Raw genomic sequence first — 18531 nt, 5'->3', positions numbered from 1 at the left:
CGTGGCAGAGAGCTGAAAAGAATGTGACGCTTATCACAGAGTTTAAGCAGCTTAGCATCACATTCTTTTCAGCCCTCTGCCTTACTTCCTGTGAGTGCTTTGGCCGCTTCCTTCTTCCATTTTGCAGTCAGCAAAGAGACAGGATACCTGGAAGAGCAACAGGAAGGATGCAGTCTGAAGCAGATAAGCAATCTGCACTATGGGGAGACTTCTGAACCACAGATACTGGATACAAGGATATGGGGGGATGTCTGTACTTCATCATCATGCAAAGATAATATATAAAAAAATCAAAAACCATACCTGTTGATGGTAAACAATACAACCAATGCCTTTACTGTTTGTGGAAGGCTGTGGATAAGATTCTAAGGTCAGTGTTGCCATGGTCAGGCACTAGCTGAAACCCCATAAGGCATAACTGGCCAGGCTGACCACTGCATCTTCAGTACCAGTACCAGTGTAGTGCCCAACATGCCACTGAAGGCAGGCACAGGGGTTCCAGTGGAGGGCTTTGACCCAGGGCTACCAGTAACTAATCACCTGCACTGCCTAAGCTTTTCTCTCAGACGAAAGACGTCTTGGTAAAAATATATGGAAAATATCTGTATGCACAAGAAGTAAACTAATAGAAATAAAAACATTGGTAAAATTTTCCAAGCTTGGGTTCAATAAAGCACTTTGGAGATCTAAAGCACTTTGGAGATCTACAAAACCTGTCTCAAATGACACATGAACTTTAAAGTAGCCAAATTCTTTCCCCTTGGATAGAAACCCAACTGGAGAAGATTTTTCAACTTCCCTCTGCTTGACCTCCAAATCTTCTCAATCCCCAAGACACTCTTCCTATTAGCCTCCTACAGTCCCTTTACTTAGTGGCCCAGCTGTGGTGATGGGAGCAGCAATGGTAGAGCTCACGATGAGAAGAGGGCCTTTACTTAACATCCTTCACTCCAACACACTGCAAATGTGCACTGGGAGGAAATTATAAAGGTAATTTTATGCTATTTTTCAACAACAACAAGAAAAAGTCCTCAAAATTGCTTACATATCAAAAAGGAATGAGAAGATGGTTCCTAGTACCACAGTCCAAACTAAAACACAAGGGAGACACCAGCAACAGCCTCTGGAAGGGATGCTCTGCTAGGATGAACAGGGACAGGTGCTCTTCCTCTGCTAAAAACAGCCACCATTTAAAAGCTACTTGCTTGCACTGGAAAAATTGCACCGTTGGATGATTGCAACATGAATAAGAACAGTGGAGCTGGGTATGATTCTAAAAGTTTCCAAGTGCTTTTCTAAAAAGTTAAAGGTGGTAAAAAGAAAGAACTAAACCTGCTGACAAAGGCCAAATAAGACATCAATCCTACTGTGCTGCTTTGTTCCCTAGACAAAGATGTTAGAATAAGTTCAACCTCAGTGTTAGCTGTTGTCACGCTGATTTATGACACCCAAGCTTTGCGAGTCTTGCAACGTGGCCTGCTGTCTACTGGATATCTGGCAGCAACCAAACTCTTTTAAAAACAAACAAAACCTTCCCAAAAAACTGCTTCCAGCTAATTAAACGTCAGTGACTCAGATGAAATGATAACAACTTTTTCCTTTGAGCAGTTTGACCTTCTCTAGCTGCCTTTCTAATTCAGCAGAATTTTATTAAATGTTGGAAGAAAATTCCAGCCATTCTTCAGTGGTGCACATTTTTCCAAACTGCAGGTAGACTGTAAAGTATTCTGTAAACTAGAGGAAGAGAACACATGGAATTGTGGATTCGGTTTCTCTTCTTGTCTGGGATAGCTAACCCCCCCCCCCCCGGATTGGTATGCACTTAGTGACAGCCAAACCTGTCCATCAAGGACAAGGTAATGGGATGCACAGACTAGGTGGGTTCCACTTCTCCAATCAGGTAACTTAATGACATCATCAAAGCAAAGTTATGCATTTCCCAGCCAACAGAAATGTTCATTGTTCTCTTTCAGTCTCTTGAGTAACTAACAACCCAATCCTGAGCTGTCTGGAGGATGGGGCTGCGGCAGCAGCGAAAACAGTTGCCGCGGCATCCAGTACATCCTAGGCAGCCACTGACACTTCTTCAGGAGAAGTAAAGGAAATACTTTACTTCCTCCAAGTAAATGAAATAGCCCCACAAAGGGGTTACTCAATTATATGGCAGCTCTGGAGCTACGTGTCAGGCCACGTAGCATGACACAGGGCTCCGGATCCAGTAGAGCAGAGTTCTGCCAGTCCTGTCCCCTCCCTCCCAGCTCTCCCCCTCTGGAACACCTCCTCCCCTCCCTCTCCCTGCTTCCTCCCACTCCAGAACACGTCCTCCCCACCTCCCCCATGCCCCCACTCACCTCTGCCCCGCCCAGTGGTTCAGGTACCTGCCAAGTGGCAGACTGCTGGCCTCCCACCAGTGGTGGCCCAGCGCAAGCTTGTGCTGGGCTAGCTCTGGTGCTAGGCTGGTGCTAAGCCCTGCAAATGTGCCTTATGGCACTTTTGCGACAGTGCATGCTGGCGGTAAGCTGGTGTGCAGAGCTCAGGATTGGGCTCTAATTTGCTGGGGGCTCAGAGAGGAGCACTCACTTGCCCAGCAGCAAGTGCAAGGTTTGCAAATTCCTTGCACAAATTTAAGTAGCTAGCAAGTAGGGTCTCTATTTATAGCTAGATTGTGTTCAGGAACCTTTTGGTGCTTTGTCTGCTAATTAATTCCACCCAGTGTGAAAACTTCACTGGGTTTAGCATAGCAAAGCACTGGAGAGGTTGTGAGTTGAGAGTTTTGATTAGCACCTCAACTCCATCTGCTGGGCATTATTGGTTATATAGCATCCATCTGATGAGAACTTTTCTTTATGCTTTCCAGCCAAGCAAAGACATTTCCCATCAGCCTGTTTGCACTTACTACCAACCTTTCTTCATATTGTTTCATTCGCTTTTTGTTTAGACTTGAACTAGTTACATTTTGACCTTTAGTCTGCCTGGTTCATGTGCTCTGGTCAATACCAGTGCACTGGTAATTCAGAGGACTGTCACATCACTTCACCCTGCAGATACTACTATAGATTTGAATTTTAAATAAAAACCCCTGGGATTCAATGGTCTCCTAGGAGAGGAATTTTTCCCAGATGGCCCTCTTTTGCCTAGTCTTTATAGCCTTGGATGGTAGCAGCAGATACAAGCTATCAAAGGGTTTTCCCCATTCAGCTGCTGGTCCAAGTAAAGCAGGGAGCAGGAAAGGGTGCATGTGAACTATCCACTACACACTAGTCCCTTTGGTCAGCCAGCTTTCTACCAGGAGTCCCAATACCTGACAGACTCCCATCAGGCTTTGGGGAGAGTTTCAGGATAGCTACACTGGCAATATCTGAAAGAAAGAACCTCTAGATTATGTCATAGAGGTTCTGAATAAAGAATGTTATGTTTGTAACTTCACAAAGGACACTTCTTAACAGCAGCTTATGGCGCTTCACTTTTGTCATAGCACACAAGAAACCATCCTGTATGTGTGAGCTCCAAGACTGAGCTGAATGAGGTGAAAGTACACACTTGGATTCCTAAATTAGAGCAGTCTGCATGATCCAAAGTAAAGTGTTGCATGATCTGATATATGGCAAAGTGTTGTTCAACGTTCCCAGAAATGTCATTTTTTTCCATGTTTGGTAATTATTCCAGTCATTCCTTGATTCATTTTACCATGGTATTGAGATCTGGTGGTCGGTTCTGTCAAATACTTTATTTTTTTTAATTAACAGTCTGAAAATGTGGTAATGAATCTTTAGTTTTTAAAAAATGAAGAAAAGAAAAAGAAATAAAGGTCCTAAATGGTAACATCATTCCAAACATGGAAAGTCCTATGTCAAAACACAAACACAAAATTCTGGACTGCATTTAATTCAGGCAGGGGCAAAAAAGAGTTCCTATTGGCAACTGTCAAAAGTTGGACATTTGGTATTATGATGTACCTTGTTCTTTTGCAAGAAAATACTAGAAAATGTCACCAAAGACAGACATTTACTGGAGGGAATAAACCAGAGAAAAACAACATTTAGGATAGTTTGATTTTCTGCCTTCAACCAAGCTCTAAAATGAATTGCCAATCATCTTAACCAGCATGAGCTTAAGTAGGAAAAAAGGTAGAGAGCTAAAAAAAAATGAGAATATACAATAAATAATTTTTTTTCAATTTGGAAATAAATACCAAGTATGCATTGCAAAAATAATCTATAACTCGTGAGAATACAGAAATTTAAATTATTCATTTTCTTACAGGCTTAAACAATATAAAAAGAATATTCAAATCAAACTTCAAGCAATATAGCTCATATTTAATCCTCCATTATGAAAAAAAAAATTACATATTGAAGGCTTAGCAACAGCTTGCTGCACCACTGCATAAGAAAACAAAATAAGAAGTACAGATCTTTTTAAAGATGTGCCACTTAATAAAGAACAATTTCTCACTCCCCTGTCCTGTGAACTCTGTCATAAAAAAGTAGACTTCCTTCTAATTCCATTTTAAACTGTGAATGGAGTAAACACAGCTGTAACACACATATAACACGCACATCCCTAATGTCTAAGTTTATCCCTAAAACTCAAAGATTCTGAGCTGGAAGAGATTTAAAGGGCTGCTACAAAAAAACAAATGTTTAGATCAGGGGCTCTCAACCTTTTAATGATTATAGACCCCCAATGGATTGCCCAACATGACCCCATACCCTCTTTGCCAGACTGTCAAAATCATCAACATCACCAGTCTTACTAGGTACAGTATGACTTCAAAAGATGTCAATAGCTTGGTTTTACTTTACAATAGTTATCGATAGCTAGGAATAGAACACCTCAATCTGTATTGAAATACCCTGCATGCTCGATACTCACCACCGGCTCCAGGTGTTGCAAAGAGTGCTGTAAAGCAGTCTGGCCTTGGTGGTGAGTGTGCAGGGCCGGCGCTGAAACCATTGCCAGTTGGCGCTGGGTCTCAGTGCTGCAAAGATGACTAGACGGCGCTGCTACACCACCAGCTGGCAATAGTCTTATTCAGGGCAGGGGGAGGTGGGGAGGGGGCATAATGGGTCAGAGGGAGGTTAGACCATGGGCGAACTGGGCCTGGGAGACAGCAGACTCTGCTGCTGAATCCAATGCAGCAGCAGCGGACTCTGCCGCCAAATCCAATGCTCCCTCCCGAGTAAGAAACCTGACAGGGGTGTCCTTGGTTCTGTGCCTGCTCAAAGGTGGGTACAAATCCAAGCAGACACATTGGGGCCACTGTAGGTCAACACGGGGTAAGGAAACATTTGTTCCCTTACTCCAAGGAAATCTGTGGCTGCTTCCCTAGCTCCATAGGACACAGTGGTAGCCATCTTGGAGCTGCTGTAGCCCTGGGTGCTAGGGAAGCATAGGATTGGGCCCTAAGTCCCTCACTCCCAGCATTTGGTTCCCATACTTCAAAGGGGTATAGATTCCCCCAGTTAAGAATCCTTGGTTTACATGATTAATTATATTAAAAGCTACTGGAAAAAAGTGGGCACATCCTGACTAACACCAACAACTCACATTGCATTGGCTCAAAACTTAGGCAGAGCTGTTTCCAAAACTGAGTCAAAGGTAACTTGTTTACTGTAGTAAACGTGCTAATGTTCTGCCATCCACTGTTCTGTTAGGGAAATTCCAAAAGATTCCCTATGCAAATAGATGCTGTCTGTGCAGATCAGATAGTATTGAGAGCATCATCCATGTCTTTCTGCACTGCCCCCTCTATTCCGAGACATGCTCAAGACATCTGGACTCTATGATGAGAACCAACTAGGGGGTGTCCGATTCTGCTAAGATCTCCTATATGTTAAGTGATCTCTCAATGGAGAATGTCAGTCGAGTGCAATCTTCTTGCGGCAGGCAATGGAGTTGCATAGAAGGAAGTTAGACTGTGAATATGTTTAGGTTATGGCACTCTACTTGTCTCTATATGTTATGCATGCCAATAAAGGATTCTGATATGATTTACTGCAGTAATTAAGGTGCTTTGGCAATTGTAGTAGCCCTTGGAAGACAACATTCCAAGGACCACCACACCTTGCCCATGTTAACTAGGCAAAAAGACAATTTTTTTAAAAAGTGATACTAGTTTTATATTTTAAACAAGAAGAGCAACTGTTCCTATTCATCTGAGCATAGCATCTTTCCCAGTGGATGTTTGCTGAGGAAAGGAGGGACACAATATAATCATAATCTAAGTACAGAATAAGCCATCTTCAACATTATCTCTCTTTAACATACTTACACCACAATCCTATGCATGTCTACAGTGAAGTAAATCTCATTGAATTCAATGAGACCGATACCTAGGTAAGTGCATATAAGACTGCAGCCTTAAAAATCCAAGGATCTACCAGATTTCAGTCTTGATGGGTACCTCCTAACAGAAAATATTATGGTATTCATTATGGCATTGCCCCTCCTACTATTCAATAGTGATAGGGATCCTGGAAGATACCAGAATTTGTTACCTATAGACTTGATCCCCAAGGAAAATTCAGCTGTAATCCTATAATACTTTCCTGGAAGTAAGCACCACTGAACAAAATGGGACTTTTAAGAATGCAATAAAATTACACATAGACATGCATAGAATTGTACAGTTCAATGACTCTCATTGAGATTGATACAGTTGCAAAAGCACTGCTGTATCTATTTCCAAGGTACCAGTCATACTGGAGCCTTGTGCTATTGGAACTAGCATTCTGGCAGTGCCAGGTCCTTTACAGCAGTATGAAAGCCAAGTCACCATCACATGCTTCCAGGCCACTGCTATAAACGGGCAGCAGCACAGTAACACAGCAGCAGCTCCAGAGGCCTCCATCAGCGCTGATAAGAGGGAGGTGGAGGTGTGTTTTGGGCAGGGAGGGGGAGGGCAAGGAGAGTTTTGGGAGGGTTGGAGGAGGAAGGGGGTAGATTTCGATGGCACAAATGTGCACTAGATCGTATCCCTCTTTCCCAAGCCACTCCACTCTTTTTCTCTCTTCAGACGTACATCTGCAAGACCCACATGCAATCGGGCAGCCTACTGGGTCTGTAAAAATATTTTTGCTTACTTCCTAATGGCTGTCTGATCACCCTCCCACAACTGGATGCAGCATGTGCTCTGTCAGCATGGCTGCATTAGTGCCAATAATGGGGGTGGGGTAAGATTGGGCAGTAAGTGTCTTTGTGTCCCAGGAGATTTATCTCTACCATATTGAAAGAATTTCCTTTAAATAGCCCTAAAAAGATTTTAAAATTTGACAGCTGACAAAAGTAATGTGTTTACATTTCCACATAAGTATTTGATGATGTTTGTGAATGATGCAACTCCACATCTTTTCAGGGACTTATCATTTGTGTATTACTTATGGTGGGATTTCATTTCACCTGTTTGCTGATCTTCCAGATCAGCATGGAAAAGTATTGACTTATGGGCAGTGTTTATTTTATTGAGCATTTCTCTATTGTATTTCCTTAGGCTGTGTTTCTATTACACTATTGCTTAGGTGTCTTAATGCACAGAAAGCAATAAACATTTTCAAAATAATACTGTCTAAACCTAGATGCAGAAAAGAAAAAGCTGTGAATAACATTAAGGTTGATTTGAATTCAGCTTTTCAAAGCAAGTCTTGAATAAAACATGAATCTTAAGATTGTGGAATAGGTATGGGTAGGTCTTGATCTTTCACAGGAGACAACTGATGTCACCAGCTGAACACAGAACCTGACTCATATCAGAAACCTCTACGCATCACAGGGGAAGAGTTTGCTCTTGAACTTAATATGCTTAAAATCTACATGCCAGAGGCCCAAATCCTAACCAACTTTCCAGCACTGGCATAGCTGTGCCAATGGGACGTGTGCCGCATCCTGCAGTTGGGTGGCAATCACAGAGGTCTCCTCAAAGTAAGGGAATGTTTGTTCCCTAACCTCGGAGCTGCATTGCCCTTATGTCGGTGCTGGAAAGTGGGTTTGGATTGCGCCCAGAGTGTAGTGTGAATCTGGATTAAGAAATAAAGACAAAATGTGCACAATATCTTTGTCTTACCTATTAATATTTCCAATATAGGCTATTTCTTGTGCTAAAAGAATTTTGTGAAAATGAGATAATAGATTCATGCATAAGCGGAATTCCTTACATCAGTGATTCTCACACATTTAGCACCAGGATTCACTTTTTACAATGAGAATCTGTCAGGAGTGAACCCACCGGAAGTGATGTCATGACCAGAAGTGACATCATGAAACAGGAAAATTTTTAACAATCCTAGGCGGCAATCCTACCCACACTTACCCAGGGGTAAGTCCCATTGACTATCATTTATATATAGTAGCCTGTTAAAAGTACAGATCTGTAACACTTCTCCAAACACAGTCACATACCATGCAGCATCAAGTCTAATGTATTAAAAATAAAATATTGAAATAAATGGGGATCCACCTGAAATTGGTTTGCGAACCACCTAGTGGGCCCCAACCCACAGTTTGAGAAACAATGCCTTAGACTACTTTTTAAAACATTTTTTCACAGGATTCTTTGCTTTCTGAACAAATATAACAAAGGTTCTTCCGGATACTAGACAGCTGCCTTGCATGCAGCAGTTTTGCTTGTAGAATGACACCTAAGGTGGCATGGTGAGCCAGGTAAGCCCAGGTGCCACCCCTCCCCCAAGGCTACCACTAGTAGAGGCTGCTTGCGGTAGGAGAGGTCAGCCAAAATCAAATCCTGCCCAAGGGGCAGGGTGTTCAGAGTAATAGGTCAGCATTGCCTATACTGACTGGCTGGGACTCTCCCAAGGTTGCAAACGAGAGTTTTCCCAGCCCTGCCTGGAAATACCAGGGGTTAAAGCTGGGACTTCCATTATGCCTGTGTGTTGATTCTGAGCTAAAGCCTTTCTCCAAAAGGTAAGATTTGAAGAAAGATTATGCAACAAAGCAAAGATTAATTTTCTTTTTAGTTAACCAACCACTGCTGATTTTGTTTCAACAGACTTCAAAAGCATTAAACATTTTAAATTGTATGAACCCATGCATTTTTCTGTGTTATAAACTGAAAAGTTCACTTCATTACATTAAATTGCTACATTAAGTGAAACATATTTTTACTCCTAATTTACCATCGGAATATTTCCATTTATATCTGTTTCCTTTCTTAATAGAATACACACTTCAAAATTGCATTGTAATTGCTAGATAGAAACTTATTAGAACAGAATAAAATTGAATTAAGAAAAAATGTACTGGTTAGTTTTAAAAAATCCTACAGTCTTCAAAAATTATTTTAAATCTAACCGTTCACAAACCACTTGTTCTGGAAAAGTGCTACTGATTTTGTTTTTTAGAAATAGTGATTTATGAGCAAAAAATGATATGCAAATTAATTTATAATGCTTATTAGAACATTTAAGAAAATAATCCACAGATTTCCCACTTATATATGAACACTAAAGGATTACAATATATGTTTTGATAGTTCAAGGAACAAACAAGGAAGAAGGCTCAGTTCACAAGAAGAGAGATACTTTTTCTTGATACACCTCACCTGATTCTTTGGATCCAGTTTTGGACAAGGACGGCCTCCATTGTAAGGTTTCTCCTTAAGCCACCTGGATCGAATTTTCACTCCTGTTCCACACGAACTACTGCAAGGGGCCCAGCTTGACCAATCACTTAATTTGCAATCAAATGGACAAGGTACTGTACAAGGCTCTTCAGCATAACCTAGAATTAAAAAGGTAAGAAAAACAGAATAATCTATAGCACATAAAGCACACATACTGTACTTGTCTCATTAACCAACAGCATAGGAGCCATTTATCTTGGAGCAGGTCTGGAAGGCTACATAGGGAACTCTTTGATATCTTAGAAAGGGCAGAGTATTTCAGACCCTTTTCTGATTATTCCTTAGGAGTATTTCTGGCTGACTGAGAGCCAAATCCTGTGGTCAGCGGCACAGCTCTGTGACACCGACCATAGTCACAAATGTGACATAAGGCATGTTCGCGGGGCTCACCACCGGGCTCCCGCTAGTGCTAACCCAGCGGCGGTCAGTACTGGGCTAGCACAGGGTGGTCGCCCAGGTTCCGCGTCTCGGTGGTCTCCTAGACCGCCAAGCTGCGGAATGGCAGGTGGGGGTGAGGACAGGGGCGTGGAGGAAGTGTTCCAGGGAGGAGGGAGGCTGGTGGGGGGGAGGCATGCTGAGGGACAGGTGGGAGGCAAACCAGGGGTGGGCGGGAGGAGGATCTGTGGAGCTGAGCTCTGCAGGATCCAGGGCGCTCGTGGAGGGCTGTGTACCCTACATGGGCGCCTTTACCACCGACCTTTTGGTCAGTGGTAAAGTGAGTAGCCCCATTGCGGGGCTTCTTACCTTACTTGGGGGAAGGGGACGAACGTCCCCTTCTCCCAAGGAGTCTCCCGCGGTAGCTCTCGCGGGAAGTGCAGGATTCGGCGGCAGCCCTTTTCAGTCCCACCGAGCCTGGGCGCTCCGGGCAGCTCAGGATTGGACTGTGATTCTAGACATTGGCTTACCATTGCTATCAAAATTAAACAGATGCCACAAAGTCACAACTCTTTTCTGAGAAGAAAAAAAGATGGCAATTTGACCTGGGTTCATAATTCTGTCAACCCATCACATTAAAATCCATATATTTAAATGAGATATAAACAATTATCAAAGCATAAGCTCTTGAAATATACTGTATTGTTGCAATTTAATCTTAGATAATATTGCAGTGAGGACTTTGAAACCTTCTGATAATCCCTGTCTTCCTCTTGTTTAAAGAAGAAATTTCTTCTTTAGATTGCAAAAGAGTTAAGGCCCAATCCTATACAGTGTGCGCGGCTGTCCTGTTGCAAATATGTTGTAAGGCACCTCTCCAGCCCTCAGTGCCAGGCCAGTGCTGGTCAGTGCCGGTGGACCGCCATGCAGCGGATAGATAGTAGGGGGTGTGGGGGAAGGAGGGGAGGGGGTAGGTGGGGAAGAGCAAGGAGGAGGCATGCCAGGGGGGGAGCGGGACAGGACCTTGGGTTGCTGTTGAATCATAGCAGCCCCCATTGCAGGGCTATTCGCCTTACCTGGGGGAAGAGGACAAACGTCCCGTTCTCCCCAGGAGCTGCCTGGGTTGCACTTGGGATTCAGCAGCAGTCATTTTTGGTTCCACTGCAGCCCTGCACACTGGGCAGCTCAGAATTGGGCTGTTAAGATGTCTACTTTTTAAAAATAAAATTTAAACTGAAAAGTGAGTTGGCATATAATCTTATTCTGAAAACTGCCAAAAGAAAAAAAGGAAAAAAGAAAAAAAAATTCCCAATGTTTGCTTATTGGGTAGATTCATAAACCACCCTTTAGTCCAAGACTGGTTTATACTTTAAAATAATGACAAATACTGTACAATAGTTCCCAAGGTAAAATTGCAGAAGGAGCAACCAAAACAAATCAATAACATTCAGCAGGTGTCCTTGGTCAATGATGAAAACCAGCTACATAACCTGCTTGGGATGTCTGGGCACATAAAACAAAGTCTTTGCCTTGAGCTAACAATGCTGGTGCAGGCAAGCTTCACTGGAAGAGGAACTCCCATACGCAAGGAACCAAAACCACCAAAAAATCCTTCCTCTTCTCAAACATCCATCTAACTTCAGCTGGCTGGGAGGGGGGTTCAGATGAGGAGTGAAAGTGTTTTCATTATTTACATTAGATGAATTTTTCTGATGAATTTTCATCAGTTATTTTTATTGTGGCCTCAGGGGCCACCGGAGAGTGCATCTGGTACCACTGTGTCATTGTTTAAAACAGACTGTTTGAAAGCACTTAATATTTCTCTTGTTGCTACATTTTCCTTCCCACTCCATTATTTCACTTAATCCTGACCCTGCAACTTCTCAGTATCTATTTATCAGTGTAATTAATGCCTCAAATCTCTACACGGGGCGGTGGGGGTGGGGGAGGGGAATTGTTCCATCAACACCAGCTTCTAACTCCTACTTTTCTGCATTCATCACCATAAGGATGAAATTGCTCATAACAGTGAGTTCCAAGTGCTGGTTAAATCAAATGTACCAAGAATCAACCAAGTTGAACCTTCAACCAAATTGGCAGTATGCCTTGTTCGATTTTGCATTCAAATAGCTGGAGCACAAAATGGATAAAACTTTTCTTACCATAAGGAAATAGAAAAATACTGTTAACTATTCAATCGGCTAAGCTACAGCAAAATTAATTTCATAGACAAGGGTAACAGATATAACTATGAAGATAAGAAGTATCATTTTACTTTTCTTTTTGCTGCATATCAGCGTTTTGCTAACCTTTTGCACTTCAGCCAGACAAGAGACTGATAGCTACCACAATTTTTTCCATAATAGCTCTTTATTGCAATTCTTCCCTCAAGCTGCATGATGGTCTAATTTAAAATGTACACTAATTTGGTTTGTTACTTTGCAAACTAATGCGCTCTCTTAGCCACTTATGTCTCCAAATACTCTTAAGTTAGGCACCATCATTATTCTTAATTATTTACCGACAGATGTACCATTATCAATGCAATTCAATCTGCTCAGAGTTTGGATGTACTTTGTGCTTATCTATTATAAATAACAGAAGGTCCAAAATTTGTCTCTTCTGATATTTGACTATCAGTCTTTTACAGAGCAAAATGGCTACCCTCCACTTACAATTTACAGTGAATTATTATTTCCAACTTGAAAAAAAACACTTTGGGAGAGTTTGACAGGTAATCTTTATGGCTACGTTATTAATGAGATTTTTATAAACTCTAGTGAAATATAGTTCCTTTGTTTCAGATTATGTGACAACTTGGATAATCACAGTTTCAATAGAAAGTAAGCATTTCATTAAAAATAAAGTTTAAACATATAAGGATTATTGGCCAATTAATTTTGGAAAAAAATCTGCTAAGTTTCAAACATTATAGTTGCATTTACAAAAAGATATACAGAAACAGCTGAATTGAATGCAGAGTTGCTAATGCCTGGAGTAACCAACCAATACAGTATAAGTATTGATTGGCCTCTGTATTTATTTTCTTTTTTCTTTTGTCAAAATTCTCATCTCTCTCACACACAATATTCATATTATGGCTTGCAAAAAAAAAAAAAACAATATTATAAATTATATAAATGCAACAAATTATTTATTATTATTAAGAATACTTATATTCCGCTTTTCAAACAGTGTGGTTCACAAAGCAGTTTACATAGCAAAATAAAGCAATTTTCCTGTCCCCAGAGGGTCACAATCTTAAAAAAATACAGAAGAGACACAAGCAACAGCCACTGGAAAAGATATCTTAACCTTATTCTGGATTATTTGGGGAAAAGGGTTGCCCTGGTTTGATTCTGAGGTGTTAAGAAGAATTTTCTTTAATACTATGGTCAGACCTTGGAGATCATAAGGGAGTAGTGGTCATCTTTCATATCTTTCTATGCACATATGCTAACTTGTACGATACACATGGATCACTGATGTGCATTGCATGTGTAGAAACTGCTAGGACCTGAGTGTACTCAAAGAGTGTCATATAAGTCAGAATATTTGAAGCTCTCTTACACTGAATGAGACCTATGGGCTGTCCAGCTGGTCTAGTCTACATGGTCTAGCAATGATTCTCCAAGGTTTCAGACAAGTGTCTTTCTCTGCCATACCTGTAGTTGCAGGGACTCAACCTGAGATTTTCTGTATGCATATTGTGAGCTCTTCCATTATTCTGCAGCCCCATACTTTGCCAGTATGTACTGAAAAGTTTAGGGTGAGGCTTCAGAGGATCAAGGTATCTATTGGGAGACCAACTGAAACTATAGCACTTTTTGGGGGGTGGGGAAATGGACCAATCTTTATATGACATTACACTGCCAGAATGAGCATTCTGGCAGCGTAAGGTCCTTTACATCTGTTGCAAAGTGAAACATACCATTCTGTGCAGCCTGACTCAGTCACAAGCAGTAAACAGTTGGTTTTGCATGCCAGCATGCTGGCAAGGAATACTGGTGCTGTTAAGTTAGTATGGGGAGCAGGAAGGCGGTGGGGTAGGTGGAAAGGGGCAAAATCGGTAACAGTGGTGCAACTGATATCCTATCTCCCTTCCCTGCCTGATTCCAGCTTTCCAAGTCTACATGGAGTTGCACCAGTTAAATCGCTAGTGCAGTTCCGAATTTGACTCATTCTGGTGGCAGGGGCGTACTCCTAGGCAAGGGAACAAATGTTCTTTTACTCAGAGGAGACCTCCGGGGCCTGAAACTCCCTCGCAAGATGCAGCACACACCCTGCACATGTGGTTGCATCGCCATGCGAGGAGTTACATAGGATTGGGCTGCCAGTAATGTACATAAAAGAGGTTTATGAGGTTCAAGGACAGACAGCTTTTTAGGCCATTGGGATGCTTCAGTCTATTATGCAAAATTATTGTTCAATATATAGCTAGGCAGTGTTCACACTAGTCCTCTCATTGCCCTTGGATGACTAAGTCAGAAGAGCAGTCAAAGATGTTTAAAACAAACATCTATATTTATACACTACACAGCAAAGGGCTGATGAATGGCACAATAGAGCACATAAAAAGAGCACCACAGATACTCGCCCATAAGTCGATCACACAGATAAGTCGAGGGCAGGTTTTGAGCCAACTATCATGGAATTTTCTGTGACCCTCGGATAAGTCGGGGGTTAAACTTAGGAGGGTGTCTGACTATAGTTTTGTCTGATTTTACCAGAGGCCAGATCCTGAAAAATAACCTACCACTAATTGACAGAATCATGAAGGATGTTCCTCAGTGCACTAATTATAAAAGAAGCAGGTGACTTATATTGGTTCATTTTCTCCATAGTGATACCAAGAGGTACTCGGGTACCTCTGCTCATGACAACACAGAAAAAAAAGCCTGAAAATGAACCTCAGTCAACCATGGAATGAACTACTAGAGCTCTAAACAACAATTATTGATTCCAAATCAGACAAACAGAACCAAGTGACTTCTGGTGAACTTTCTAATGCAATGGTTCCCAAACTGTGGGTTGGGACCCACTGGTGGCTGTGACCTGATTTTTGGTGGGTTGCCAAAGGAGGTTGGAAAGATCAGATAACTAATTGCCTCAAGCCCTGAGGCTATTCAAAAGTCAGATACTGTAGTTGCTCATTATCCTGGGAAGAGCTCAGCTCCTACAGTTTTTTTAAAGTCTCGTAAACCTAGAGTGCCCCGGCAGAGTGTTATTTTAAAAAGTGTGTTCTGGTGTTACAAAGTTTGGGAACCAGTGTTCTGAGGGATAAGGGGATGGAATTGGGCTTAGAAAAAGTGTATCACTGGAGATCCACCTCTCACACCCAATCTTTTCAGTAATATGGCAGTTCTTGCTGCTAAAATGATCTTTGAGCAGGTAGGATTGGGTTAACCCAATACCAACTATGAGGTGTGCATTTGAACCAGTCTATTTGATGCATGCATGTACACACTGAAACAACAGCATGTAGTTAAAAATTTTAAATTACTAGCCTCAAATAAACATATAAGCCACCTAAATAATATAAACTGAGCAACATATTAATGAGATGCAAGTATACAATTAATACACCTAGCCAACCACAATAACACTGTCAATTGATAAAACAGTATAGCAATAAAACATCAGTAGCCTGGTGTAATTCACATTTTGAAAGTACTTTTAAACTTACTGTCACCTGTCCTAATCATAGATAAATATCAAACTAAATAAATAAATATATTGTAAAAATCTGATGCTTATTGCTTAGATGTTGGATACTGGTTCTGATCATACCCTGTACAAAACCTATGCTTTTGGTTTTGAAAAAAATTGAAAGCTCAAATCAAAAGCCTTGAGCATTAAATAGGTCACCCTAGCAAACAAAGACATTTCTTCTTCTAAAATTCCCCCAAAACATTATTGGTCATAAACAAGTATTGCACTAAACTTTTATCTTCTTTAAGCAGGGATCAATAGAGCTTATGAATAAAAAACAAAAACTGGTAAGAAAAATACATTATGCGTTGTCTGTTTCACTGATAAAGCATTCCCCCCCTTTCCCAAGGGCAATAACCTTATCTGAAAATTTGTTGTTCCAGAACATAAGTACTTGATAAAAATTTTATGTAAATTTCCTATGCCATAGTCTAGGAGCACAATGTAGTCTAAGCTAACCACTTTGAAGTCCCATTGAAAGCTAGTTGGGCATGATCTTGCCTCTCCCATTGGAGAAAAAGTTTTTAAAATAATTGGTTTGGGTAAAATTGGAGCCTTAATTGATAGCCTTATAAAGCCTGCATAATATTGTGTCTGGCTCTTACAAGGATTACCAGAACTTGCCAAATTTATCTGTCTGTGTATTTCAGTGGCATGGCCAACATGCATCTTTTCACTTGAACAGGCAATGTGCAGTTTGTTGCACTTTGTTGTGCAATGCAGAACAGTCACAGGCCACTTGTCAAAATTGATGCACTGTTGTCCATTAGGAACACTTACAAAAGAATTCCCATTTCCACTTTTTGTTATTTGCAAGATGGACTTTCAAAAACCCATACAAAAATAGTTTTATTACTTTACAACAAACTGATTAATGTTTTGGAACCTGGGTTCCCAAACCCTGGCCTGGGGGCCATTTGCAGCCCTCGGGAACTCCCAATTGGCCCATGGGGAGCCATAAGAACATAAGAACAGCCCCACTGGATCAGGCCATAGACCCATCTAGACCAGCTTCCTGTATCTCACAGCGGCCCACCAAATGCCCCAGGGAGCACACCAGATAACAAGAGACCTCATTCTGGTGCCCTCCCTTGCACCTGGCATTCTGACATAGCCCATTTCTAAAATCAGGAGGTTGCACATGAACATAATGGCTTGTAACCCATAATGGATTTTTCCTCCAATTCCCTTTTAAAGGCGTCCAGGCCAGACGCCATCACCACATCCTGTGGCAAGGAGTTCCACAGACCACAGCCTTCACTCAACAATGACCCTCTGGCCCTCCAGAGACTATCTAGAGCCTGCACTGGCCTGACGTGACTACTCTTAGAGTGAAGGCTGACTGTCTGACCTCTTGCGCAAGTTGCAGACCGAGAGCTCCCTTCTCTGCTTGCTGTTTCACATCTGTGAAGCAGCAGCGGCAGCAAAGGAAAGGTTGGCCTTGCTTTGCACAAGGTCTTTTATAGGACCTTCATTCATTCGTATAAGTTCCATCTCTAATATACACATTTATGCAAATTTATGTACATTTATTCAAATTTTAAATGTAAATTATTTTTTTTTTCCTGACCCCAACACAGCATCAGAGAGATGATGTGGCCCTCCTGCCAAAAATTTTGGACACCCCTGTTCTGGAACATGAGAATAGGAACTTCTTCCTATTCTCATCGCTTCAAAGGGATTCCTTGTCTTTAGAGTGATATGCCGTTACTCAGCTTGGAATAAGATGACATGTTCATTTCTGAAAAAGGAGCTCTCCCTATGAAGTGCAGAATCTCTTTATTCTTTCTGTGGTCACTCCTTATAAATTACACAGATTTTCTTCTACTGCAAAAATTAACACTTCCTTATTAATGGTTTCAACCTCTATTTCAAGAGAATTTATAAGAGCACACTTCTGTACTGCAGTGAGTCCTGGACTCTTCGCACACGACAGGAGAGGAAGCTGAACACTTTCCACATGCGCTGCCTCTGACACATCCTCTGTATCATCTGGCAGGACAAAGTTCCAAACAACACAGTCCTGGAACGAGCTGGAATCCCTAGCATGTATGCACTACTGAAACAGCGATGCTTGCGTTGGCTTGGTCATGTCATGAGAACGGGCGATGGCCGGATCCCAAAGGATCTTCTCTATGGAGGACTCGTACAGGGAAAGCGCCCTACAGGTAGACCACAGCTGTAATACAAGGACATCTGCAAGAGGGATCTGAAGGCCTTAGGAATGAACCTCAACAGATGGGAAACCTTGGCTTCTGTGTGTCCTGCTTGGAGGCAGGCTGTGCAGCAAGGCCTCTCCCTGTTTGAAGAGATACTTGGCCAACAGACTGAGGAAAAGAGGCAAAGAAGGAAGGCCCATAGCCAGGGACAGACTACACTTGCTCCCAGTGTGGACGGGATTGTCACTCCCTAATCGGCCTTTTCAGCCACAGTAGACGCTGTTCCAGAACCATCATTCAGAGCACGATACCATAGTCTTCCAAGACTGAAGGTTGCCAATGATACAAACTAAAGAATTAAAGGAACTTCTCAACAATTTATGGGGCAGATCCAAGAAGTTCTATTGGGATGGCTGCCATGCGATATAGTAAAAAGGAAAATAATTTCCCCTTTCTCTGAGTTGCGCCACAGCCAGCCTCAACCCTGGACTGGTCTGCCTATTGCAGCACAGGTTAGGATTGGGCTGCCCACCAAATCCCAAAATCTTTTAGAAAAAGCTGGAAATGACAGGTATACCTGTTGTTCTTATCAGGCCATTTTTGGAAATTGGGGGATCCAATCCAAAGCTCCCTGGATAAATTCACTGA

At 41.9% G+C, this 18531-nt stretch overlaps 1 protein-coding gene across 1 annotated transcript in view; it reads right to left on the bottom strand.

Moving 5' to 3' along the window:
* Positions 1-18531, bottom strand: part of THSD7B (thrombospondin type 1 domain containing 7B) — a 432240-nt gene that overhangs the window by 113192 nt on the left and 300517 nt on the right. The window contains exon 14 of the mRNA XM_066635516.1: positions 9557-9735. Coding sequence (XP_066491613.1) covers positions 9557-9735 — 179 coding nt within the window. The remainder of the gene's footprint in view (positions 1-9556; positions 9736-18531) is intronic.

Source organism: Tiliqua scincoides, chromosome 1, assembly GCF_035046505.1.
Source record: "Tiliqua scincoides isolate rTilSci1 chromosome 1, rTilSci1.hap2, whole genome shotgun sequence".
NCBI lineage: Eukaryota > Metazoa > Chordata > Lepidosauria > Squamata > Scincidae > Tiliqua > Tiliqua scincoides.
Note: the sequence above shows the minus strand (reverse complement) of the source record. Positions and strands in the feature narration are given on the sequence as shown.